Genomic DNA, 25936 nt, shown 5'->3' with positions numbered 1-25936 from the left:
CATTAAAATTCAATGTTTCCCAGCAAAACTACATATTCGTCACATTTGTTCCAAGCTTCAAACACAAGGGGGAAAAGGACCTCATTTCATGTCAGGCAGGCCCAGAACAACGCACTGGAGCCTCTGCTGTCCAACAGCTGGGCTCCTGTATTATTTATAACTTTTGTGTCAGCATTCTGGATCTCTGATATGGCACCTCATTACAGTCAAAATTATCTCATCAGCAAACGAAGGCATCACTTTAACAGATTATAGTGTTTTACTCCTTACTCTATAAAACATAACCAATGCCTTACCTGCCTGGAAGAACTGGCTTTTTATTTTATTTATTCCTACAGTATTTTTGTAGAGTGGCAAACCAAGATGTTACAGTTAGTCCCTAGACCTATTTCAATTAAATCTGAAAGGCAGCATAACCTACATCCTTGTCTAGCCAAAAATAGGCAGAGACACACTCAGGAGGGTTTTCTTCAAGGGTGGAGGCATTCCCAACTCTTCTAGACCAAAGCAGCACAACAACCTTCTGCACAGAAGGGAAATGCCATGGTAAAAACGGCGTCACTCGCTGATCCTCCGCCTGCCCTGCCGGGGCGAGGAGCTCAGTGCCACATTGCCCACCATGACCCAGAGACATCCTGGCAGCCCTCAGGAAAATGGCAGGCTGACAAGTGGCGGCCTCCCATCCTTCTTAGTGCAGCTCCTTACGAGAAAAACAAAGCAGGATTCCCAACTCCACTAGAGGCCTAGCAGTATGTTGCACAAATTCCTCCAGGTGTCTGAAACATTAGCACAAGTTAAATTACCTTTCGGTTTGTTCATGACCACGTACGCACACTTCAGTTCCTAGACAATATATTTAAGTTTTCTTCTGGGCTCGCTTGCCCTCGTACTTGCTGTGTTTTCCAACCACGCCAAATGCCTTTGCCCACTGCCCCGGACAATGCAGGCCGTAAGACCGCGGCACTGCACACACAGGTAGGAAACGCCTCAGACAGAGGCTGCCAACAGCGTGCTTCCCGTTAAATGGAGAAAGGCACCACAGAAATAACTGGGCAGTAAACATCTCTCAGGCCAGCAGTCCTCACAGCACGAGCTCCACCTGCCCCATGCCGTCCTGCTGCTGGCAGCAGGGCCCGGGCACCCAATGGGGAGACCTGGCCTGATGGCTACGCACAGAAATGAAGCCTTGCAAGCGAAGCACAGAGCTGACAGACCACCTGCCATCTTCCAGATGTGGCATGAGAGGCAACAGCATAATTTCCTGTGCACTTATGTGTATTTAACAGAATTAAACAGCAGAAATGAACACCTTCACTAACCCTGATTAAATAGATCTTATTTGGGTGAAGAAAGGAAGTGTGGCACAAACAGATAACAGGTCACGCTTGTTCCTAGAGTGATTCCAAGACAGTTTTATTAAGTCTGTAACAGCTGAAATGCCATTTTTATCTCTGATTAGAAGCAGCTTCCACTCTGTGGAGGACTATGCTAGACTGTGGGCTCTGGTGTGCACAGCCTGATACACCAGCTCTTCTGGCTGATTTTTGCTCTAGCTAGCAATTTGCCAGGATCACAGCACCTCTGCACCACGAAGTCCAGCAGGTCTTGATTAACAATGGCTCTTGTGTACCAGAAGGGTGGTAATGCACACCGGTGCTGAACGCGGCATCTGCATTGTTCCATGCCGGAAAACCAAAGAGCTCACAGGAGCTTTATCCTCCTGCCCTCTGCATTTTCCCACTGGAGAGCTATACGCTCTCCATTTCTCTAAAGAAATGATAAAATTGTTGACATCTGGCCCCAGAGAAGCTGCTTATCCAGAAGAATTGTATATTCCCTGCTACTTTCAGTTAAGATGTACAGTATTAGGTAAACATAATACAACAGCTTCTGCCCTGTGGAGTGGTGCAGATAAGAGCCAGAAGGAGCTTGAGGCTCTAGCAGAGCACTCACCCCTGTGGACAGCCCTCTGTAAGTTTATCCATTTTATTTTAAAAGCAGATTATACTTTTACAAAGCATTTGCATTGTAACAGATTGAAGTTGCCCAAAATTAAAAGTTGCATCCTGAATCTTCTGAAAACTGTCTAGGTTATAATCATCATTTAATTAGGTTTATACATCTTTCGAAGTCACCCAAAGCTAGGAGTTGATTAAACAGCCATCAGACTTCTGTGTAAATGCTCCATTTGAATATAATTTCCAGCTGCACTGTGACATGGAAGTAGTTTTATAATTTGCATAAAGTTGTTTTCAGCAGGTAACCATTGCAAATCACAGTTACTGCTGTACATAAAAGCTGTACAAGCAAGCAGTGAATTAAAAATAAACAAGGATGCACATGATGATGAAGCAGAACTCAAAGGGCATCAAAAACACAACGGCATGTATTTATATGGATGGTAATAGCAAAACAGTGATTAGAATTTGACACGCATTCATTTTTCTATTTTTCATTTGTTAGCAACAACACATCTGGACACACTCAGAGAGATTTTGAACAAAATGTATGTCTGCTCACCATGAATGCATCCATGCTACAGGGCGCACATCTTTTCAGCTTGGCCATTTCTTTGCCACATGGTCAAGGTTCTCACCCTGGTGGCATTTATGCTGCAGCTGCACCCAGCAGCTGAGGATCCCATTGTGCTTGTCCTGGACACACTGATAACGAAATATTTCTCCAGGGAGCTCTCACAGTCACTGAGGGACCAACACTAGCACTCGGTGCTCACCTTGGGCTGCAGCACAGCCCCAGCTGCCCTGGCTAGCTCCTCTCTTAAGGCTCTTAGGCAAGCTGGCACCTTGATGCCACGCAACAGCAATGCCCAGCGACTTACCTGCTACAGTTTAGCATCAACTTAACAAAGCCAATTAAAAGCCTCTCTCTCCTTAATCTGGCACAACCTTCTCTGCAGACAAGACTTCACCAAGCACCAGTGAAAGACAACAGGCAGGTGAAAGAAGCTAAGTGCTGGGTGGAGGTCACGCTCAGCTTTTCTGCCATGCCACCTTTGGGTAACTCCCACAGGGCAGGCAAGTTCAAAGAAACCCCTTCGGTTTGCCCCAGTGAGCAAACCCTGCCTGCACTAACAAAGCACACAAGGCAGCAGAGCCTGCCCCAAGCACAGCTGCCCCCAGCGCACACCCTGGCTGTACATGGCAGCACATCCTCCCCAGGGGCAGTCTCCTCAATGCATCATTGACAAAACCCAAACGTTCTTCAAACTCATTCAAACCCAGTACATTTTAAAAGCCTTACCTGTAGAAGCCTTGGTTATCATATGCCATGTTAGTCATGTCATCAAATACAGATTTATTCCTAAGTTTCTTGTTGTTGTTGTTGTTATTTCTTCCTTTATAACCAAAGTAAGCAGCTTGCATGTTCTCTAGTTCTTCAGTTCTGAGCTGGTACCACAGCTGCATATCTCTGTGAATAAAGCGAAGGGTAAAACACAGTACTGCAATAAACAACTACATATCTGAGCTTTTATCTGACCACAGCCCTCATTCACCAGAGTTTAAATCTAAACCTGTGTCTACTGAGGACAGCATTTAAATACCCACTGAACTTCAAGTGCAAGCCAATTTTTCAGAAACTTAGATATCTCCTTCCCTTAAGGGACAGTGTGTCTTAAATAACATGAATATTGTTCTGTAAAATTGTGTTCTTTTAAGTATTATCTAGCATTCCTCAAAAATAAAATAAACAAAAAAAACAAACAAAAAAAAGCCAACAAAAACACCATCAACAAAGAGCAATTGTCTTACAAGCACCTGTGGATAGTTCAAAGGAACAAAACCCCAGTAATTAAATCTATTTGACTCAGTTGTTTATGTTTTGTTTTTTTTCAATAATACAGAAAGTCACTTCAGGAATGGTCTTGTGTCAACGTTCTTTATAGACACCTTTATCAGTGACACCACACCAGGCCAGATCCTGTTGTACATGAAGAGACTACAGAGCATTACCTTCTTATGAAATAAATTATTGGGAAAAAAATATTTTCTGTGAATTTTTGCAGCAGTGCCATTCCAAAGGATTCAAAAATCACCAGGCAGGTTTAACAGATGAACTGGAGGAAGTAATTACTGTCTTTGTTAAGGGTAGGGCTTGTTCGGTTGCCTTCAGAATTTTCTTCTGGATATGCTCAAGGTACTTCTCACGCTGCGCACTACAGCTCTGGGTTTAAAAAAAATCACAATTGCTTTTCTTGTTTTTAAAAGAAGTCTAAGATTCACACAGTCACAGACATTCACACTAGCTGTTGGGACAAGATTAAGATGGTTGGAACAAGACTCTGAGAGTTGGCAATGCTGATTTTCACGTCTTTTCTGTCCTCTCGGGATGCAGTTCTGCTTCTACCAAAGAAAACGGGCACTACACTTGTGCAGCAGGACAAGCTCTGTGGGGAGGCCGCGTTATGTGAGGATGTTCAGAAGCTTTTGTCCATTGTCTCTCCAAATGCAGGGTACAGCACAGGATGGCACGTCCTGCTGGCACTTCAAAGATCATCAGATATCTTAGAAGACAGGCTTCTAGGCAGAGGTGACCTTTTTTAATAGGTCTACTAACAGAGCCCAAAAAAAGCATACAGGCAGACTTCAAAGCCAAAGGCCAACTGAGGACGCCTTCCCTGCTCCGTAGGAACGGACTGCCTTTCTGTCGGAGGGGGTCTAAGAGACACTTCCTTAACCAGCCCCCTCCCAAGTGTCCTCAGCTTGTATCATCAGACCTGCAGCTTCTTTTCAGATCAGGAAATGCTTTGTGCATCCAGAAGCTGGTCCACATTTTCCAACTACATCAGCTGACCTGAAACAAGAGATTGTCTGTACGTGCAGACCCTCACTTGCCCAAGCTCCCAGACCCTCCTGGCCGCAGTGAGGCGAACACCGCAGGCAGGTCATCTGGCATTTGGGTGCACAGGCTGCAAGCTGAGAAAGTTTTGTGCCAGGATGCGATACTCTTTCTCACATAACACAGTTTCTGTATGATCTCAGTTGTTTTCTAACAGGGGGCCAAACCACACATGCTTCCACAGAGCACTGCAGCACCACAGCCAGTCCTGCACCGCTGGCTCAAGGGACAGGAGGAAGGACAGAGGGCAGCAGTGAACCGAGAAGCCTGCAGCAAAGAGAATCATTTTATGCCCTGATGACAGAACTGGGTCAAAATGTCCAGTGTAAAGGTCTTTTCCTTTTGTAAGAAAGAAATACCAAGACTTCAAAGTCATGTGAATGGCTAATTTTTGACAAAACTTCATTTAAAATAAATGAAGAATGAGGACTTTGATATGAACAGTCTTATCAAAAAGAAAAGCAGCAATTCTACAAGAGTCAGTCATCCCTTTCATTTCAAAAATTATTTCATGCTGTCAGTGAAAACTTAATACTAGGAATGACACCAAAAGACTTTTTTGCCGTGCAAAATCCTTTCAAGGGGAATAGAAAGTCTGTATTTTGGTTACAGTCAGATTTTGAAATTACAGAATTTCCCCCTAAAGAGAAAGTCTGGCTCCCACACAGCTTTAGATAAAACACAGCCTGGAGCACAGAGACCTTCACTTGTGCCTTCCTCAATCTCTCTCTACTTCACTGCTGCCTCACCTCAATTCAAACACTTATTGGGAACAAAAGGTGGTCAAAAATCAACAAAAGTGCAGCTTACTGGCTTGAGATGGGGTGCAGCCATCCCACTGAGCTACATGAAGTTTGGGGAACAGTGAGCTGGAAAAGAGAGAGGGAAATAAAAAGGAGGAGTATGAAGAAAACTTCGTGCAGCACATGAGTTTGAGTGGATGCTCTCATGAACTACTGCTGCTTGGCTTCAGCGATGGTCCCTCCATCACCCTTCACACTGAGTTTTTATAAAGGACTGGATGAGTGAGTTTTACTTCTTCCCTTGCCTGTTTGTAATTCTGCCCAGTGTCTTGTGCTTCGAGCCATATGACAAAATCCTATGTCTTTCCTTTCCAGCACTCGTTTGTCGCATCTTTGTGACAGCTCTAAGTAGATTTTGCAGATGGTGAGGGCTTTGATGGTTTTGACATACGTTGATTAAATTTCCCAGCAGAGTTCAACAAAAGCAAAGGAAAAAAGGAAAGAGAGGGAAGAAAAGAAGGGAAAATACAGCCAAACCTAAATAATTCAAGGCGATAGCTTAGGGATATGGTTTAGTGGAGGGCTGTTAGAGCTTAGGGATATGGTTTAGTGGAGGGCTGTTAGCGTTAGGTTGGAGGTTGGACTCGATGACCTTGAGGTCTCTTCCAACCTAGAAAAATTCTGTGATTCTGTGAGAAAGATCGGGACAGCAAATCAGACTTGTACATTCAGTTCCTGCATAATTTTGGGTAAATCCAGATTTGCCCAGGCCCACTTAAGTCATCCAATATTAACAGAAATTAGGTGCCTAAATAGTCTTGAATTCTAAGCCTTTCTACACATACAGTCTAATCTATAAATGAAGAATTTGAAGTAATTAATATCACTGTAGTGTTGTAAGCATCAAGCCCTGAAAAGGAACTTTAAAGTTCCCTGCTCTCACAGCAATGGGGTCCACATGATGTACACATCTTAATGACAGTTTTAAAAGCCTTTTCTTGACGTACCTTTCAGTCCTCCTCCTTTCATTTTTCTTCACACACTTGATGAGACAACAGGTTAAAAAAGCCATAGACATCAGCAGAATGATGGCACAGCTCACGATGGAGGCAATCACTGCGACCTTAAATCCAAAAGTCTCATATTTTGATATGGCTGCAGCAAACCAAACACAAAAGCACATTTCTGAGGTCAGCACGTTTATCCCTCTCTCTCGCATTTTCATTAAACCATGCTGAAACCTATCTGTTTCACACTTCTGCTAATAATAGTTTAGTGAGGATTTTCACCTCAGTATATGTTATCAAAGTATCTTGGCTTCAACTTAAAGCTATGCAGGCCTTAAATTGGGCTATTTGAAAATCCCCTGTTTATAAGCCGCTAATGAATTGTTCACAAGTATTTTAGCACTGCAATTAATTAAACACAATGCCTTTAGTATTGCAGTAGCTAAAAAGCACAACTTCATCAGTATATCAAATGCAGATGAGCTGCCAGACTCTTTTAATCAATGGTTAACAAGGAGTGGAGCCGCAAGCTCAAATACTGAAAAGGGTAAGTTGGTTTAAAGAAGCCCTTTATAACAAGAATGGCTCTGTACTATGATTATCCTATTTGGCAGGCAGTGACCAAACACACCAAGTCTTCCTCTGCTCGGGGAGGGATAGCAGATGGAAGGAAGGGTATCTGTAGGGCTCCATGTTCACAGTGATCTGACGCTGGAAATGAATTATCCAGACAAAAGGAGGAGTGGGAATGTGGTGTGGCACAGCTAATGCAGATCTCTGCCAACTCATTCTGAGCACTAAACCTTATCTTGCTTCAAAACTCGTCTAGTTCTTCCAACAACACGAATACCAGCTCCAGGAACGGTTCAGCGGAGCTCCACACAAAGCTTTCTGCTGCAGCAGCTTCTCAAGGGGAGGATTTCTCTCATTTCTTTAATGGGGTCACTTAAACCAGAGATAAGAATAGCTGCGTTTCAGAAGGACTGATAAGTGTGTAAGAGAGCTACCCAACTACCAATGATTTTAAATGATACACAGTCTGAGATACAGACTGAGCTTCTCAATTCAAACACCACAAAGCTTAGAGGTACCACGTATTAGAGTTTTCCTAGAGTCTGCTTCTAGTCAAATTACTAAGAAGGAGCACAGCATGAAAGGTAGGCAATGCTGTTGCCTTTCAAACAATATTTGTTAATACGGTAACTTTCCCATGCAGCTGCCCACAGGCAGCAACCTAAAATTGCTCAAAAATATCATTGTGTTTCTTTCACAGCAAACCTTCAGAAAAGCATGCCAGCGGATTAGAGGGTTTGCAAATATGTTTGCAGATTGGTTGGCCATATCTGCACATTTTCTAAAGAAGAACAGCCACGGAGCGACGCTTATTCTGGATGCAACACTACTGGAGGCAGTGACGTAAGGCCAGGCATAAATCTGACAGTCTTTTCTGTGTCATGATAATTGATGATGTCAGAACACATTTGGAGTGCAATTACAGTCAAGAGGGGCAACTTTGAAGGAAATTGAATTTGTCTTTTTCCTTGTGCAGATGTCTAGAATTAATCCTCACGTTGCAGGAGATACGTGGGACAAAATAAATACACGGTGGCCTGGAGGGACTGGAAATTGTTTAGGAAGACCCTTACGCTTGCAGGAGGGCACGCCTGCTGTCCACTGGGTCCCGTTCCCTTTCCACACACAGGTGATGACGCCTGGCCCCTCCAGCTGGTGCTCGGCTGAGCACTGGAAGGCGATGACCGTCCCCACAGCGGTGCCGTTGCCGTGAATGATCTCCAGTGTGCCAAGCTGGGGAGGAAATATGCGGCTGCACTGCCCTGCAGAATGAAAACAAAGCAAAACAATGCAACACAAGAGCCACAAGTGAAGGCTCACCTCAATTTAAATCAGTCCAAGTTGCTGGGTAAAACAAAGAGCACACCTCTGGCAGGGCAGCGCTGCCTGCTCTGCCAAGCACCAGCCCAAGGCCAAAACCCCATCAGTGCCATTCAGCAGTCCCGCTGTTCTCATCCCAGCACAAAGGGAGCTGTACTCATCCTGCAACAGTATCTACTTAGTCTGTTACATACTAAAAATTTAAAAAGCAAAAAAAAAAAAAAAAGGCAAAAAACCCACCAAACTTACTCTATGAGTAGCCTGGTCATCTACCGATTCCCATCTTGCTTGACTCCAAGTGTTAATAAGCACTGAGGCTGGCATCTTCCATGCAGGGAATATTCATAACACAGCCTCCCTATGCAGCCTTCCCAGGATCCAATGGCCTGATCACATACTTCAGCCTTCCAGCCTCCTTGGTAGCACCTTTTCACAACCCTCCAGCACCTCCCTATCTCTGGAGCACCTCTGCTGACCTCAGCTGAAATGAGCCACCACGTTCAAGGGACATTGTACAGGGAGGTCACAGAGAGTCAGATGTGCACCTACAGCATGGTTACATACATCTCCATTTTCAAGTTACAAGTTCTGCTTTATCCTTCATTTGTAGTACATTTTTCTTCCTTAGGCTTTTCTCTATTTTTTTTTTTGCAGTTCATGCAGCTGTTCTTTGAGCCATGAGCTGTTCTCTTCTCGGCAACCTATTGTCAGCCACTAGCTTTATACATTGAGCTTTATTGCCACAATATTCATTAATTCACGTTAATTTTTAACATAAATTTTAATGATCACTCATTAAGACAACAGATAATATCCTGCTATACTTCAAAGACAATAACACTCATGTTTTCTCTGTTCCTGTGCACTGACAGAAGCTGAGAAAGGCTTTATATACCCCTTTTTAACAGTTACTAAATAGCAGCACTGCTTCTGCATCAGAATCCAAGCTCCTTATCTTTCAGCAGGCTTCCAGATGACTTCAGCAGGGCCACAGGCAGAGGCAATGGGATGGCACTTGTGAGGCCAGGGTTGCAAGCACCATGGTGGCACACACACACAGAAGAGAAGGGAAAATATGCTTTCTGCACGTACAAGTAAAAAGAAATTTAGAGCTTTAATAGCCTCCTTAAGAGCACTTGGACAGAACTACATGTTGATATCAAATCTATTTCCATTTTCATAGCAAAAACCCCTCCAGTCATTAATTAACATTAAGCTGATCCAATCAAGCTGCAGGAGACAGCCTTACTGCCCATCTTCAGTCTATGCTCAAAAAACCCAACTCCCTGGAAAAAAAGGAACCAAGGGAATCTCAGTGAAAGACCAAACAAAAGCCACAGTGACAATTACTTGTCCAATCTACTAAGTAAATATGCACTGAGCATTAGATTTTAAAAACATGCCTTCCGTAATTCCATGCAGATTATTTCTGTTTGTTTTGCCACCTCTTTCCATCCCTTGCCACAGCAGCAATTTGCCTCAACAAGAGCAAATATTTTCTGTCATTTCCCTTGATCTCCTGTCCTCCCCTCCCACATCTGATTCTTGGGACACGTGAGGTGTGTCACCTGCACAATCCTGCTCCTCACTTCAGCACATTACAAGTTCAGGCTTTCCTTTCCACCTGGATCACTCAGACACTTGCCGCTAAAAGCCATCGGCATAAGCTGCAAAGTACCTACCTCTTTGCATTTTACAGTTTCAATGCTATTTTTAGGTACCCGATCACATACTTAGAGTTCATGTCAGTGACACTTCTAGCTGCAAGAGATGCAGAGGGTATTTCAGAGCCAAATCTGAATCAAACTGCATTTGCTTAGCCTCCTAAGCAGCCCTCATTAGACTCTTTCAGTAGATTTGCCAGTTTACCTAGAATCATTATTCAGCCTCTTCTCTGGAAGGGACAGATAACCTAGCACTCAACTGTTTCCTTCAGGACATATTTCATTTAATCCAGTGTTAACCACTCTGAGTGATAGGTGCAGCTGTACCTGGTGCAGGTGCTCTTTGCCCTCTCCTGCATTGTCCTTGCCCATAATCATACACATAGAGTGATTAAAACCTCCAGATGTCAGTGACCTTGTCTGCATTATTCATGAGCCATGGATTTTAAAATATTTTCTTCACTTGAGCACTATAAAGATTTCCAGCTTTTCTTTAGCCAATGTCCCATTAAGCCGTGGCTATTTCCTTGCTTTGGCTGGGATGTAAGAGCATTATATCATCCTCAGGTGACATTCCTGGATGGATGTAATTGAGGCAGTAACTTCAAGACTCCTCTGATAACGTCTAATAAGAGACACAATTTTGAAAGCTTCTATAGCTGGATTTGCACAGGTCCTTAGCCAAAAGTTCATCAACTGTATTTCAAGTATCTGCATTTGGCTGTAGAAGAAATACCATTTCTTCTTCTTCTTCGAGCTTTTCAACATAATTCCTTCCCACCAAAGTCGAAACATTAAAGGCTTCACTACTTTCTCCTTTTTATAAGAGCTTTTATTGAAATGCATGCATGGATTTTTGCTACTATGAGTTTGTGAATCTTATCCAAGTTCAGATTTAACATCTCTGGATCAGATTTGCCCTAATTTTCATCAGCAAGTCTTCTAATAATTAATTTGTAAGACCTGCTTGTAAGCTCCAGCATCCCTTGCTGTTAAGGATCTACATGTATAAAGCTCTTGAGGTTCCTCATTGCATTCACTTTTCTGCTAGGTTAATTTTACGGTTTCATTTGCAGAAAGCAATTGTTTCAGTGAGCTTCCATCCTCATATAAGCAGATGTGCTGTATAGGTTTATCCTTTGAATACTCTTCAGGCATATGTATTTGACTAAACCTACCACAATCAGGACTTTTTGTTTTCAGCTGAGGCCCTCGTTTGAGGCTGCTGAAGTAAAACACAAGTACATGTACTGCATAAACACTTGTGCTGGCCAGATTTATAGTTGGATTTATAATTATTTTCTAAATGTCTAGAAAAATATCACGTTCAGGTCTTGGGTTGCAGTAACTCTTAGTGTATAGTAATGTAATACTGAGAAAACAAATATTGCTCATGCAGCTTTTGCAATAGCTGCATCTCAAATCCAACAGATTCACACTTGGCAGCCAGCACCTAAAGCTGGGAGGAATGCATGAGGCATTGTCTATCAGCCATTTGTGAGTAGTTTACAATAAACATCAAAATTAATGATGTGTTTAGTTTTGATTAGCTTCATGGCATCACTCCTAGATTTGATACATGTCTCCAGAACCCAGCTCCCACTACTCCTAAGGTGTTCACCTTCAGGCTGTGCTCTGCTTGCATTCTCAGATCCTGGCTACTACTCCTAAGCACAAGAAGAAAACTCATTTGCTGATACAACCCTACGAAGCAAAGGCTGAAAATCATTTTTCAATTTTGAACCCCAGCAGAAGCTGTGAAGACTCCTGCTTCTTCATTTGACTCGCTGAAAAGCATTCATGAAACACCTCATCCACACCACGCACCACGCCAACGCACAGCTTCAGCTGGGCTGAGCCGAGACCACCAGCAGCCATCCATCGGCCAGCGTGGCTGAGGGTACCAGGAGCCAAATGCCTCAGAGGTACTTGTGCATCTTGTACAGCAAGAGCTGATTTCTTAGCTTAACTTCACACTAAGAGGATACTCAGCATTTGAAAAGAATCTCAGTCTGCTGCTGCTGTCTGACAGCACAGAAGGGCATTGGCTGTAGCAAATAAACACATTATTTCCTATAACAAATAACTGCCCCCAAAGTCAAAACATCAAAGAGGAGCCTACTCTATAAATTCTTAATTCACACAAGTCACTGAGTCCAGAAAAAGCCAAATACATAATTTCCAAGCACTGAAAAACAGAGAGCAATGTAAGAATTAAGACACAATAATCCAAAATATCTCTTCTCATGCATAGCCAGGATTATCTGTATTGCAAAATCGATTTGTCAGGAAGAGTTACCATATGGTTTCATTGCCAGCAAGCTGCAGATTTATGTTTTGCTGATAAGGAAACAGAAATGAAAGAGTAAGTAAAGCACGCTTGCCCATTGTAGATTTCCTGTGTTCCTTCTCCCTCCCTATAGCAAAACACAGAAAATGAAAATCAAATACATTGCATAAATACATGCCAAAATGATCTAAAACATAGCAGTAATTACCTGAAAGCATTTTGTCAAGATAGCCAGCCGCTGTTTGTGCAGAAATAGAGCCATCCACGACTTTGCCTCATTATTCCCATACACACGTAACTCAAGCTTTTGTGTTGCTTATTGTTGACTATTTAATGCAACTAAAACATGCTGTAATAGCCAGATGCCAGAAAGAGACAGAACATTAGGTTCTACAAACCCTGAAGAAAACAAACAGGCTGATGATATTATTTCTGCAAGTCTATTTCCTTACAAAAGCACGCTTTAGAAATTACTGTCCCCGAAGTCACAGGCATGATGTTCAACATCCGCAGCGAGCTCACAGAAGAGCTCTTGGAAGAGCTCGCTATGTCAAAAGGAAAGAAAAAAAAAAAAAAAGCAGTTAGAACCAGGATGCGAAATAAAGCAGCCTTTCCCCCTCAGCCAGCAGCATGCCGCCCGCCTGTGCTGCCCAGGAGCCCTGCCAGGGCTGCGCTCCCAGCTGCGTGAGGTGCTGCAGCAACGTGCTGCCACGAGGAGCTTATCCTGCCCCTAGGAGATTCAGACACTGGCACAGCTTTTTGAGAACTTGCTGTTAAAGGTAACCCCAACCCGGCAGTGACAGTGGGGACCCCAGGCTTTGGAAGCTGCACAATTTGCAGCAGCCCCTTCATCATGCTGCAGGCACCGGGCAGTGCGTCCCCAGGGCTCCCTGCCCGTCCCACAGAGCGACCTGCTTCAGCGACTGCTAACAGAATCTCACGTCAGCAAGCTCTGAGATGGAGCGACCTGCCCTTTCCCATCTATTTCTCTGTTTTCTGAGAGTCGTGTTTAAAAGGGAGCTGCTGGAAGCTGTTACACACCTGGAGGATGCCCCTCGGGTGGGCAGGGCCAGGCTCAGTTCCGTGCTCATGGCTTGGTAGTGCCTGGGCCCAGCTGCAGCCACAGGGGTGGGTGGCCCTGGGGTGGGCATCCCCAGGGCACATTCTCAGTGCGGGCCTGCCAAGGGACCAGCACAACCGCAACAGCAAGGTGCCTGCAGGAGGCATCTGTCTCTCAGGACACAGGCCAAAAAGAAACACAACTGTTAGCAATACATGGGCCCTGCATCTGCCCGACTTCATCATTTCCAAATTAAAATACTTAATATAAATTATTTTGGTTTTCTACTGGAAAATTAATTTTAAATTTGTGAAAGGGGGAAACCAATTGCTGTTCATTCTCACAGGCCACCATCACCCACACATGGAAATGCTTTTTTGAAAAAGTTTGTTGTCCCGTTGATGAAGAGTTTCCACACAGAGGAAGCAGGAAAGGATTTGAAGAAAGCTTCTCATGGCTGCATTCACACCTTGGTACTCAGAGAGGTGCCTGCCCACACTTGTGTTGTGGTGGTTAAATGAGGCTCTGCAGCATGACAGGACAGGGGCACCCACCAGCGGGGCCTGGTGGGAGGAACAAGGGACACCAGAAGTGCTGAGCCATTTCTGGGTTCTGAAGCCATTTCGGTTTGGATCCCATCCTGCTGCACCTCACCTCTGACTGCACGCAGCGGGCAGTAAATCACTAAATCACCTTTCCAACAGTGCTGAGGTTGAGCAGGCGCTGGTGCTGTCCCATGCAGCTGAGAGCAGCAGGATGCCTCCACTCCCTTAATGAAGGGCTGCCAATTAGTTAATACAGCTAATATACCTACGACTATATTAGCTGCAATCCAGGTCTGACAACACACAGGAACATATTGACTGCTACGCAGCTCCTGACAACTCAGGGTGCCCTTTGGCAGAGAGGAGATGGTGAAGCCTACCTCAGGGTCTTGTCATGCCTAAGGGAGCAAAAATCACCAGACAGCAGCAAACGTTTGGCTTCTGCCTCTGAGCAAGACCCTTGCAATGCACTCTGGCAGTCTCACATCTGCATCCTGCAGAACCCTGCACAGGCAGGTCCACATCTAAGCCAGACAAATTTGGTTCATCCCCATTTACAATATCCAGCCTTTTTCTTTCCTCCTTCACTCCCTCCCAGCATTTTTCATCTGGCTTTTTTGCCACTCGATGTAGCAAACAAGCCACGGTGAGATTTAGGAGTCAGCACTAACCATGTCGCAGTTCTGCTCTGAAATACTCCCCGTCTACAGGGGCTGCCAGCAATTTTAATCCATGCAAAATCCAAGTCACATATCACTGAGATGCTAGATTAGGGTTTGCTGACAACATGCACAATCTGCTCATATTTCCAACAGAAATAATGTGTAGGATTGGTGTAAAGTGGTTCTTGTTTGTGTATGGCATGGTGCTCTTTTAAGAGAGGATTTGTTCCAGTCACTGGACTGCTATCTCCATCATTGATTTTTTTTTGCCAATTTATGTCAAAGTCAGGTTATTCTCATCTGTAGATTTTACCCTGGGATCTGGCAACAAAGAGGATACTGAGTATGTTTCTTATGGGAACGATTAATTGAGAAATAAGAACTCAATGAAAAATGAGGTATTTGATGAAGTCCCCAGTAAAACAAGAACAGATGGGTTTTCTGCATTTTATTAGTCTGTTTACCAACAGCACTGGAAAAGTAGGTTATAACACTTCTGAAAAGTTAATATTGCAACTTTCAAGAATGGGAAGGATCCATTAAACCTAAAATAAATTCAAAGCATTCATCCATTTACCTCTTCACCATTACTTCTATATTTAAAAAATTAGATAAAATAATAATTAAAAAACAAACAAACAAACAAAAACAAAAAAAAAAGAAAAACCCACAAGCATCCCCTATAGAGCACACCAGAGTTATGTCTCAATGGAAGCAGTTCCCAAATAAAGATGACCCATGGAAGCACTGCCAGCAGCTGCTTTTGTGGCCAATTGTTTAGCGAAGGAGCTAATATTGCTGATGGGCTCCCCCTTTGTCATTCCAAAGCAGATAATAAATAAATGATGCATTTGCACAATGCACAGTTTGTGGCCTTGTTTCTAAAATAAAGGTCCAATGGAGAATAAAATTAAGAGGAATAATTTGAAACAAGCTATTCGGTCGCGCTCCAGCCTAGACCCTGACTGCACCCAGGCAGACCCAGTGGGGCAGCCCAAAGCCCCCACGTCTGGGCACAAGGGGTCTGCTCCTCACTGTGCTCATCTCCCAGGTCCAACAACCCTGCTTCTTGCGGAATAAGTGCTGGTATTTACAAGGACCAAAGTCCCCACGCCCCGCTCTGCTGCCTTGGCCCCGCTGTCCCCAGCCAGGCTCAGAGCCTCGTCCTTGCTGGCAAGGTGTTTCTGAGGGAGCAGTGGGCTGGAGAAGCCTGTAGGTTTATATTTTCAACTTGCATCATTACTTTTGCCCAGTGCTCATGAATAACCCCTCATTCGTTAAACCTGTGCAGCCAACTGCAACACTTCTGCAGGCAGTGCGTGGGCTCCATTAGCCAGGCACTGCATCTTCCACTGGAAACTGCCATGACCAGAAAAGTTAAATTTTTTCCTTGGCAATAGTAAAGGTAATCTATTATCTCAGAACAATGCTCAAAGCCTTTTTCAGCATCACAGTAACTGCAAGAAAACCACCACCACAAACTAAATAAAAATAAATAAGCATGCTAAAGAAGGCCAAAACAATCTAGATTTTAGCATCCAACTTGGTATTTAGCATCTTGCTGACACAGATCAGGTATCAATAGAAAAACAGACAAGGTTTAGGAGCTGCCAATCCTTGGTGAGCCCTTTGCCATGCCCATACAGGTGCCCAACGTGACAGAGAACCACCAACCACTTAGAGGAGTCAAACTTCCTAAATCCTCTCCTTACCACAACAGCCTCCCTTCCTACTGAGATAACCAAGATCCCAGGAGCACTGAGTCCTTTTAGTATTTATAAGCAGCTATATGCTCTTTATCTGCAAGTAAGTTACAGGCAGAAAAAGGATGGGTGAATGCAATAAATGGTGTGCTTGAACCTTGGGCAGCACAGCAGAGCTGGCCCAAACCATTCCCATGGCAGGTTTTATGAGCAGAGATTGATGCTGCTACAGTGGCAGAGCTGAACACTTCTCACACAGGTATTGATTTTTACAGTGTTTCTGATGGGCATTTCTGGGCTCTGGAGAAGGCTCTGGGTACTTGTTTGTGGAAAACCAAATAGGGCAACCTGGCCCTCATGCCTGAGAGCAGAAGCTCTGGTGGAACTGTCCTTGCTTTTGTTCCCTTTAAAATGCAGAAAGAAGAAAAATGTTGAAACTGTGTTGTCCAGCCAGTTCTAATACAAACACGTTATTAGCTCTGGACCCAGCACAGGGGCCAGAAAAACTCCATTCTGTCAGAACATGCCTCAGCTTTGTGGCTTTTCATCTACAAAATGGTTTAGCACCTCTGAGAAACCTGTAAAGCCATTTGCCTTTTTCTCTTTAGAGGAGATGAGTTTTATTTTATTTTTTTTTTAAACACTTAAGTTCATCAATTTTATATTTAACCTGAAAGCAAGCTGGTAACAAATTCAACACTTTCTGGCTTCCCTACATAATTATCAATGCTTTCTTGCCAAAATTAAATTAACTACATCTTCAGTAAACTGAGCAAGACTCAGATTTTACTGTTTTTTGCAGGTAAAGAAAGTAACACAGAGAAACCGGCAGCAGTTCTGTCCATTAGGCTCCAGAGCTACAGTTTCAACACACAAGGCACTGGTGGGTGCTTCTGGTGGCCCTCAGTGGGCTGTGCAGACAAGGAGAGCTGGCAGAGCTCAGCTAGCAACCTCGACATCTCAAACGGGCACAGTGCGCGCAATAGAAATTCTTATCTGAACACGCATGATGAAAAAACTGAGCACGAATAAGATGCCCTGGCAATATCAGGAATCTCCTGCTTTTAATACGGCTTTTGGTACATTTAATTTGCAATAGAAAGGGGAGAAACTCAGCGCTTCATTGAAACGCTGCCAACTGGAGAAGCCAAAAGAAAACCTCAGACCTACTTTCATGGGGAGAGGACGGATCCATTCGGTGCCACAGATGGATGAAGGATGCCCTGCCTTACGCTTGACCAGGGCAGAACCCGCTGCTCTTGACCCTGTTGCACCCCGCAGGAGCCAGCAGCTGTGTCCTGCAGGAAGGATGTGCGTGTCCCTGTGCATCCCCGCTAACCCGGGCACTACAAGAGCCCCACGCAGCACCCACAGCAGGCTATCTGCCTCTAACAGCTGCCCTGGTTTGTGCAGAGGGTGGTGAATGTCGCCGATAAAAGCAGATGTCCCCTGATGAGGTGGCCTCTCACGTTCACACCACGTCTGCCTGCCGGTGACAACCTCTGTGTGCCGCCAAAATCCCTGCAGCCAGGGCGAGGAGCTGAGCATGGCACCGGTGCTGCCTTGGCCCAACAGTGCTGAAGCAGGGGCTGAGCTGGCCAGACCCGCCTTGGTCTCTGCAAAATCCACCCCAGAATGAAAGCCTAGGTGGACACTTTGGAGCGCTTGCTGCAAACATGTTCAGTTTTGGCCCAAATCGACAAGATATGAGTTGCTTGCTCAGAGCACTTATTCCAAAGGAATATGGAAAATTTTCAAGCTCGTTTTTTTTGAAGCCACTTTGTTGTTTTAAAACAAACCATTTAATACAGGTTTGTCTGTTCTCTTGCAGCTAGACACTCCAGTATAGCAGCAATGTGGGTCAACCTGGAAAAACATTTTCCCTTCTTCTGTCCCAACTTGTAGCACAGTCCCTGACTTCCTCACTGGTGACAGTTCTGGCACCACTTGCCCAGCCCCCTGGCAGCGGCTGTCACCCCTTTGCTCTGAGATGGCCCCAGTGCAAGTGTCAGCATACAGGGCCAGACGCAGTCCTCACTGCCCAGCCCCGACCCCACTCAGGATCAGCACAGATGCCACAGCAATAAATGGTACTGCTTTCTGCCCATCTCTTGGGCCCACAGAGCCAGGGCATTTCCAGCCACCCTGCTAAACAAAACCAACCTGAACGCCAGTGAGCTCACCTGCATTTGTTCCCCTTTGCTGTTCCTTACCCAGTTTGCTGCTTGAAGATGCTAAAAGCGCACCACAGAGCAGTGACCTGCCATTCACAGCTGTCAGCAAGAATTTCTGTGAATAATTGATTTTTTTAGACACTGGTCTGCAAGACTTAGCAATAGCATGCAATTTATTATGGCGATAGAAACCATTCATGGACTGAGACAGTAACAGATTTTAAAGCCCCCGTAGCAGTTTTTATCGCTTGTCATTTTCCTTCCCTCCTTTTTGCTGCCAGGGTGGGCTTTCTGGTGCCAGGCTTTGCACACAGCAGCAACGGGACAGCAGAACAGCTCGGCCACAGCTGGGGGTGTGGAAGCCCTGCCCCAGCCCGCAGCAGCCCTGCCAGCCCCGCAATGATTAACAGTGCGAGTCGATGGGCACATCTGCCTGGGGCCTCCCCAGCCATCAGAATTAGCGGGAGATGACTTGAAGATGGATGGGGACACCAGCGAAAGGACAGGGAAGCTGTCCACCATGTTTACTCTTCTCCACTAAACCAGTAAATGATTTCAGGCCAGTTACATGCAGGGTGGCCAGCAGCTTAGGCACAGGGACCAAAGGGCAGCAGCCCCACTCACACAGGATGCTCCAGCCTGCCTCGGGCTCTGCCAGTGAGCTAGATGACAGACGGCTTTTGGAAGGCTTATGTGTTCAGGCAGGGGTAGCCTAGGGTTAAACAGAGGGAGAAACTTGGTTCCAGCCTGTATTCCAGTAACAGGCTGAATGCTACAGCTCCTCCTTGCCTGTACAAAACAGCACCAGCTTTGTGGGGCCGCTCATTGTGGAGAAAGGCGAAAGCAGCCCTGCCAGGCTGGGTGTGCCTCGCGACCTGACCGGGCAGCAAAGCTCGTAGTGCTGGAGAGCACTGGGCACGTGGGGAGAAGCCCTCCTGTGCCTCATCCTGCTCCCCACATGAAGGCAGACGTTTCTGCTCTCCTGAGCTAGGGAACCAAACAACCAGATGTGCCGTGCCCCCAGCGCCTCCTCCTGCCACCCCAGCCCAGGGGCTCCCTCTAAACGCTGCTTCCGAGGCCCCACTTTCACTCAGGTTTTTACCCACCATCTTCCCCGCACCTATCCCAGCTCCTGTCCACACCGTCACTTCCCTAAACAATTCCCAAAGACCCTCTGCTTAGGAGACTCATACAGGTGCATGGTGCTGTGTTTGGCTTTATTTTATCCCAGAGATAAGGCCTCAGTAACCACTTACAACTACATTAAAGGGAAAGCAATCAGTTCACCTGTGCTTCCAGGAGCTGTTCCGACTGATGCTGACACCACCGTGCTGCTGGGCCAGTCCCAGCCCTGGTGTTCCAGGCCCCACCAGCAAACACTGCTACATAAAGCAGGCCCCACTCAGCCCGGCCTCCGGGACCCTCCACAGATACAGGAATTGATTTTATTTGGTGCGTGCTTGCTCATTCTGCAACTTGCGCATTTCTCATTGTCATCTCACGGCAAAACACAAAGCGAGCAGGGCAGGCTTCCACTGCAAATGCAAAATCATCTCCCTGTCACTCTTCGGATCCGCAGAGCCAGTCTAAACTGCTCCACAGAGTAACACAGCTGCTTATCTACGACTGCATTTGAAAGACAGCGTTGTCAATAAAATGCCTAAGTGAAAACAAGGAACTGTCCTACGTGCTGCCTTGTCCCTGTCAAATTATTGAAGGCAAAGTGCTGCGGTGCCAGGTGCGTTAAAAGGGAGCGGCAATCCTGACAAATGAGGTAAGTATCTCGTGCTAATTTCCACACAGTTAAAATTCCCTTTGTCGCAGAGTTTCAGATATGCTGGGAGACTCAGCTTCCCACGGGAGCCCAGGGATCTCCTTGCCCTGCCACACAGGGAGCAGCCAAGCCAGCAGCTTGGTCCCTCAGCTCCCCAGGCACAGCAAACCCAGAGATTGCAGGGTTGTTTGGGTGGGTTTGGAGCTGAAATGTCAGTGTTCTGGTTCCAAGACATTCAGCTCACTTCGTTCCCTAGCTGAAATTCATACATCTAGACATAATTCATCTCTATAACCTAGGTAATTTAAGAGGCGCTTGGACAAAGTATTGGAGAGTACAACAGGGAAACATCTTGCACTGTGGAGGACTGTGCTACACCACCTCATAACTCGTCTCCTTCTCTATTTCGCATCGTTCTAGAGTTTTTATGACAAGCACAAAAATCAATCTCTCAAAGCAATAACAATGCTTGGTCCAAACACAGAGCCACTGAGATTAGCATTTTGCAGTATAGGAGATAAAGCCAATTAGCTGAAATTCTGCCACCACCGCTTCTTTTATTTTATTTAATAGAAGGTTTCACTTTGATCTCATGGGAGAAAAAGGAAGGAGAAATAACCCTTTAAGAAATTACAAGCCCATCTGCTCCAGGTTGTCTCACATCCTGCCCTGCAGAATGAAAATTCAGGATGAAGATTTTCTTCCCCAGTTTAGAAACCGAGCTGCACCTTGGGATCACAGGAGTGAGCCCAGAACCTCCTCGCAGCCCACCTGCGGAGCTGCAGTGCTCTCTGCTCTGAACAACTGTGCTTTTGCTTTCCTGGAAGAGCAGCCATAAGTTCTCGTGACATGTTTTCAGTTTCTGCACTGGCAAGGACACAACCTCACTGCAAAACAAAAACAGCATGTGCCAAAAGGACAGACACCATGGGTCACACCAAAGCTAAACTGGCCTGGTACTTCTGTCCCAGCACGGCCACCCAGAGAAGAGTACAACCGAGCAAGTACCGAGCGATACCTCCTCAAGCAAATCACAGCTCAGGTCTGTCCTAAGCCAGAGGTGGTGTCTTTCCCCTAAATGGTGCCTGCTAGGTAACTTCTTGCAGGAATTTGTCTGGACTTAGCACGTACGGTTTCCTGTGGCACAACCCACAGGTTATTTGCAGCTTACCTCAGGCAGCCTCTCTTCCCTCCTGGTTTGGGAAAGCAGAGGGATATGGCCGAACCACAACTACCAACAGCCCAGCAGCAAGAGAGCTACCAAGTTCTAACCTGGCATCATAGTTTCTGACACATTTTGTTTTTCTTTCCTACATTACCTTTGTCTGTGGCTGCACTGATGCATTTGCAGAAGCAGGTTGGTGTTTCTAGCAGCAGGTGCTGCCCCAATCTGGGGCAGAGCAGCCTTAAAAGAGCTACATGATTGCACTGGGGGCTGGGGGAAGAACCACAGCACAAACCAAGGTGCCGTTCTAGACAAACAGAGGGCTAGAGCCCCAGCTTCAGTGATGTGGAGACTGAAAATAATTACACGCCTTTACTACTCCTTCCTCCCTTTCCTATTCCACCCGATGAGCCCCCTGCTATAATCTGAGCAGCTTCAGGGGCAGCAGCACCTCAGTGACAGCCCAGCGGCTGTGCTGCCCGCAGCTCTGCAGCCACAGGGCCATCCCTGCCTCTGCTTGACAGTGCCCATAGGGCAGGAAACCGCTCAGTCACCACTTCAATGAGCATTTCAGAATTTCACAGGCATTTCCAGATAATATAACGGGCCTGGCAAGAGATGGTTGATGAGCATCTGTCCACAGTAAACTCCTGCAGCAAGGCAATAATGCCGTAATGCTGCTGTGACAGCACAACAACCACGAGACGATAAGGAGAACATAAAAGCATCAGTATCATTTAAAAACACAATAGAAGAAGGCTTCTTCGCAGCCTCGAGAGGCACCGGGACAGTTTGCTGCACTCTTCCCCTGCCCACGCTCCTGCTCTGCGCGTTTGCCTGTCTGCTAGCAGAGCACGAGAGAAGCACAGCGAGCGTCCCAGCGCCCACCTGCAGCCACAGCTGTTGCTTGGCTGTGACCGGGAGGTGGAAATGAGGCTGAGCTCACTGCTTGCTTTGCAATGCCCTGCTGAACCTTCCCCAGCAAAGGGTGGCAGCGGTCCCCCTGGGTTCAGTCCAGTAGGGACAGTGGGAGAGAGATGCCAGCCCTCAGCAGGCAGGCAGGAGCAGGAAGAGCAGAGCATGCCTGAATGTCACAACTGCGTTGCAGGAAGCTGTCAGACCCTAAGTGTTAAATGCATCAGGCTGTGCAATGAATTTAACTTCCCTCTCATTCATATATTGATTCAAATGGAAATCTTGCAATGCTTTCATTCATCCCCTGCACAAGGAGCACGCAAAGGAGTTTATCCACGAGACTTATTAGCGCCCTGCAGGCCAGGGCCAGAAATTTTACTCAATCAAAGCAGCAAAGAAAAATGATCACCAATAACTACACAATAAATGAAAGGTGCTGTATAACAGTTGTCATCAGCTCTCTCTGGAGGTCACTTCTGCAAATGCTGCTGCATAAACAACACATCACATTTTAAATTAAGCATCCTGAGCAAGAGTTTAATTAAAAATTATACACCAAGTAGCCATAATTTTAGCTATCCAAACCACTCAGATTTAACAGCAGCACATCCGGCTAGCTCAGTACACTTGTAGCAACAAACTGATATCCAGCCAAGGTGAAACCTGTGTGGATGGGGAAGGGCAGAACAGACTCCACAGCAGTGGGCAAAGAGGCTGTGAGGGAGCTTGCGGGGAGCATGGCAGTGGTGGGTCTGGCAAAAGTGCCTGCTGCAAGCATCTCTGCTGGCCCCACAATCGATGTGGACTTACATGCAGATGTATCTGTGCCGTGGTCCTGTCCAGCCCCTTTTGACTCCAATCTGGCACCCACTAATAATAACTCCTGGTCCACATCACTGTTGCAGGTGGTTTGGGAAGGACAGTGAGAGCTGTTCTGGTTGGGAACACAGCAGAAGGAGGACTGCCCCTTGCTAGCCCTGGCCTGAAAATAGGTTTCTCCCTTTCAGCCTCTCCACACAAAGCCTAAATAATCAGGTTCTTCAGTACAGGAAGAAACGTCTCCTTAGAGGTACTACAACAAGCGTAACACCACATTCTCTTGTTCTGACTTCAAAAATACAGATGGTGAAAAATGCCTGTACTTGCTAGCTGTGAAGCACAGCGATCCGGCTTGACCCAGGAGTCAGGTTTGTGGGCATCCAAGGCATTAACCGAGGCTGAGATGCCAGTCTGCATGCCGGGATTTTTTGGTCGATCCCACACTTCTGGGAGTTTTGCCACAGGTAAAGGGGGCAAGATTATCCCACTCAGGAAGAGGAAAGGCTGAGCACATGGGACGTGCCCCTTCTGACCCATCTTGCCTGGTGGCACAGCCCAGTCCGAGGGGACAGTTTGACACAACAACTAAATGGAGCCCAACACATGTGATTTTACACAAGCAAAAAAGCCAATAATTAGCAAAAATTAGAGAAACGGTGTCCACGCCTGAGTTTGAGTTGTTAATTCTCAGGGACGCTCCCCAGAAGCTGTTCCCTGTTTTTAAAAACGAACCGCGCTATTAAATTCAAATGAAACGCGCAGTTAGGCACACTCGGCGGGTGCAATTTAAAGCATCGCTACACCATCAGCCCGAACGCGTTTGCTCGTTTCCATCAGCATCATAAAAACCGGGTCATCGATAAAGCCCGCCGGGACCGCGGGGGTGAACTCGATCCCAGCGAGGTGGGCGTGGGGGGGACGGGCTGCAGGAGGATGAGGTCCCGGGGCTCGAGAAGTGCTGAGCGCTGCTGGTGCTGAAGGCAGGGAACTGCCTACACCGCAAGCTGCAGCAGGCAGGGAGAGCCTGGGCGAGCAGCGCGGCGCAGAGCTCCGGCAGGCTCCTCTCGCTTTACCTTGCCAGCTTCAGGGCTCGCCGGGGCAGCGAGCAGGCAGCTGCTGGAGCCCGATCCAGCACCGCCGCGGGCAGCAGGACCCCCCTGTGCCCCCCAGCCCCTGAAAGCTGCAGAGGCGACAGCCCAGGTGCAGCGGGCGCGTCCCACCTGCGCTAGGGCCAGAGCCCAATCGGCATCAAGTTCACCGCTCCCAGCCCAGCCAAGGAGCTCTGGAAACGCGCTCCCCTGCCCAAGTTGAGCAACGAAACTGGGGCGGAGGGGGGAGAAGAGGAAGCAAGAGAGCTTTGATGCATTTCCCATCGCAGCCCTCGGTGCATCGCCCCGTTCCAGCGGAGCGCCCGGGGCTCCATTTTCTCCCCGGGCCGTTGCCCGCCGCTGGCTGTGCCGGGGGCCGGCAGCTGCCGGCAGCGCGCCCCGTGCCGAGCCGCCCCCCCCGGGCCGTGCCCCGCCAGCTCCCCCGGCTGCTGCCCAGCTCCGAGCTGCCGGCCCCACCGATCTCCCTGCTCCTGCCCAGCTCCGAGCCCCCTGCGAGCACGGCGGGGGCCTCGCCGCCCCCCGGGGTGCCCCCAGGGCTCGGGGGGTGCCGCGGGGAGGGGGCGGCCGAGGGGAGCCCACACCTGGGGCAGCCGCAGCCCCTCGACGGGGGTCCCGCAGCCTTGGGGGCGGGACAGGAGACCCCAAGCCCCCCCAGGGGTCCCGCCCCGTGCCCTAAAGGAGGGCCCGGCCGCATCCCTCCCTACCTGTGTAGCCGCGGGGGGGGCCGCCGCCGTCCCGGCCGGGCGCAGCGCTCCGCGGCACCTCCGGGCCCGGCGCCGTGGCTGCCGGCATGGCTGGGCTGAGCTGTGCCGAGCCGAGCCGTGCCCACCCGAGCCGTGCTGAGCCGAGCCGAGCCGTGCCGGCAGGTGCAGCCGTGCCCGCCTCCGCCGCCGGGGCCGGGCCGGGGGGAGGCGGTGTCCCGGGGGAGCCGCCGGCAGCCCGCCCCGCCCCGGGGAGGAGGAGGAGGAGGAAGGCGGGGTGAGGCCCGGGGTGACACACAGCCACCCCCAGGTCACCGCCAGCTGACCCCAAACTCGGCCCCCGCGGGGCTGGGCCAGCGCTCCCGGCCGTGGCCCTAAGGCTCGGGGCAGGGAGCGGGGCTCAGCCCCCGCCCAGCACCCCTGGGTGCTGACCCTGCCCGGGGCCCTAAGGCAGCGCCGGGGGCTGAGCGGGGCCCTGCTGCGGGAGCTCTGCAGGAAGGCGCTGAGCATACGGGCTGGGGCTATTGACGCTCGCTCTCGCTCCGCTTATTTTACCCTCTCATTATTATTTTTTTTCCACATGAATTAAAAAAAAAAAAAAAAAGTCTGCAGGAGCAGATTGGGGAGATGAAATTCCAACACGCACCGAGCCCAGACAGGCTGAGGGAGATCCGAGGCTCTGCTGGCAGCGCAAGTGGCGAGGGACCGAACCCACGGGTGCCACGGCTGCGCTGCGCCCGGGCACGGCGCCCCTTCCTCTGTGCTGCGGATACAGAGGGCTGCTATTTGCAGCTCTACAACCAAAACACAGGTTTTAAAAGTAATAGTCATGCTCTAGGAAAAAAAGTGTGGCTT

At 47.6% G+C, this 25936-nt stretch overlaps 1 protein-coding gene across 1 annotated transcript in view; it reads right to left on the bottom strand.

Annotated features, from left to right (window-relative positions):
• The window catches only part of SUSD3 (sushi domain containing 3), a gene marked incomplete at both ends in the record, with an annotated part of 32385 nt that extends 7213 nt beyond the window's left edge, over positions 1-25172 (bottom strand). The window contains 4 exons of the mRNA XM_084292585.1: positions 3262-3429; positions 6608-6755; positions 8254-8442; positions 25085-25172. Of these exons, the coding sequence (XP_084148711.1) occupies positions 3262-3429; positions 6608-6755; positions 8254-8442; positions 25085-25172 (593 nt within the window). The remainder of the gene's footprint in view (positions 1-3261; positions 3430-6607; positions 6756-8253; positions 8443-25084) is intronic.
• Positions 25173-25936: the final 764 nt, after the last annotated feature.

Source organism: Netta rufina, assembly GCF_964035555.1.
Source record: "Netta rufina genome assembly, chromosome: 10".
NCBI classification, from domain to species: Eukaryota; Metazoa; Chordata; class Aves; order Anseriformes; family Anatidae; genus Netta; species Netta rufina.
The sequence above is the reverse complement of the archived record's forward strand: the minus strand, read 5'-3'. Positions and strand labels throughout refer to the sequence as shown.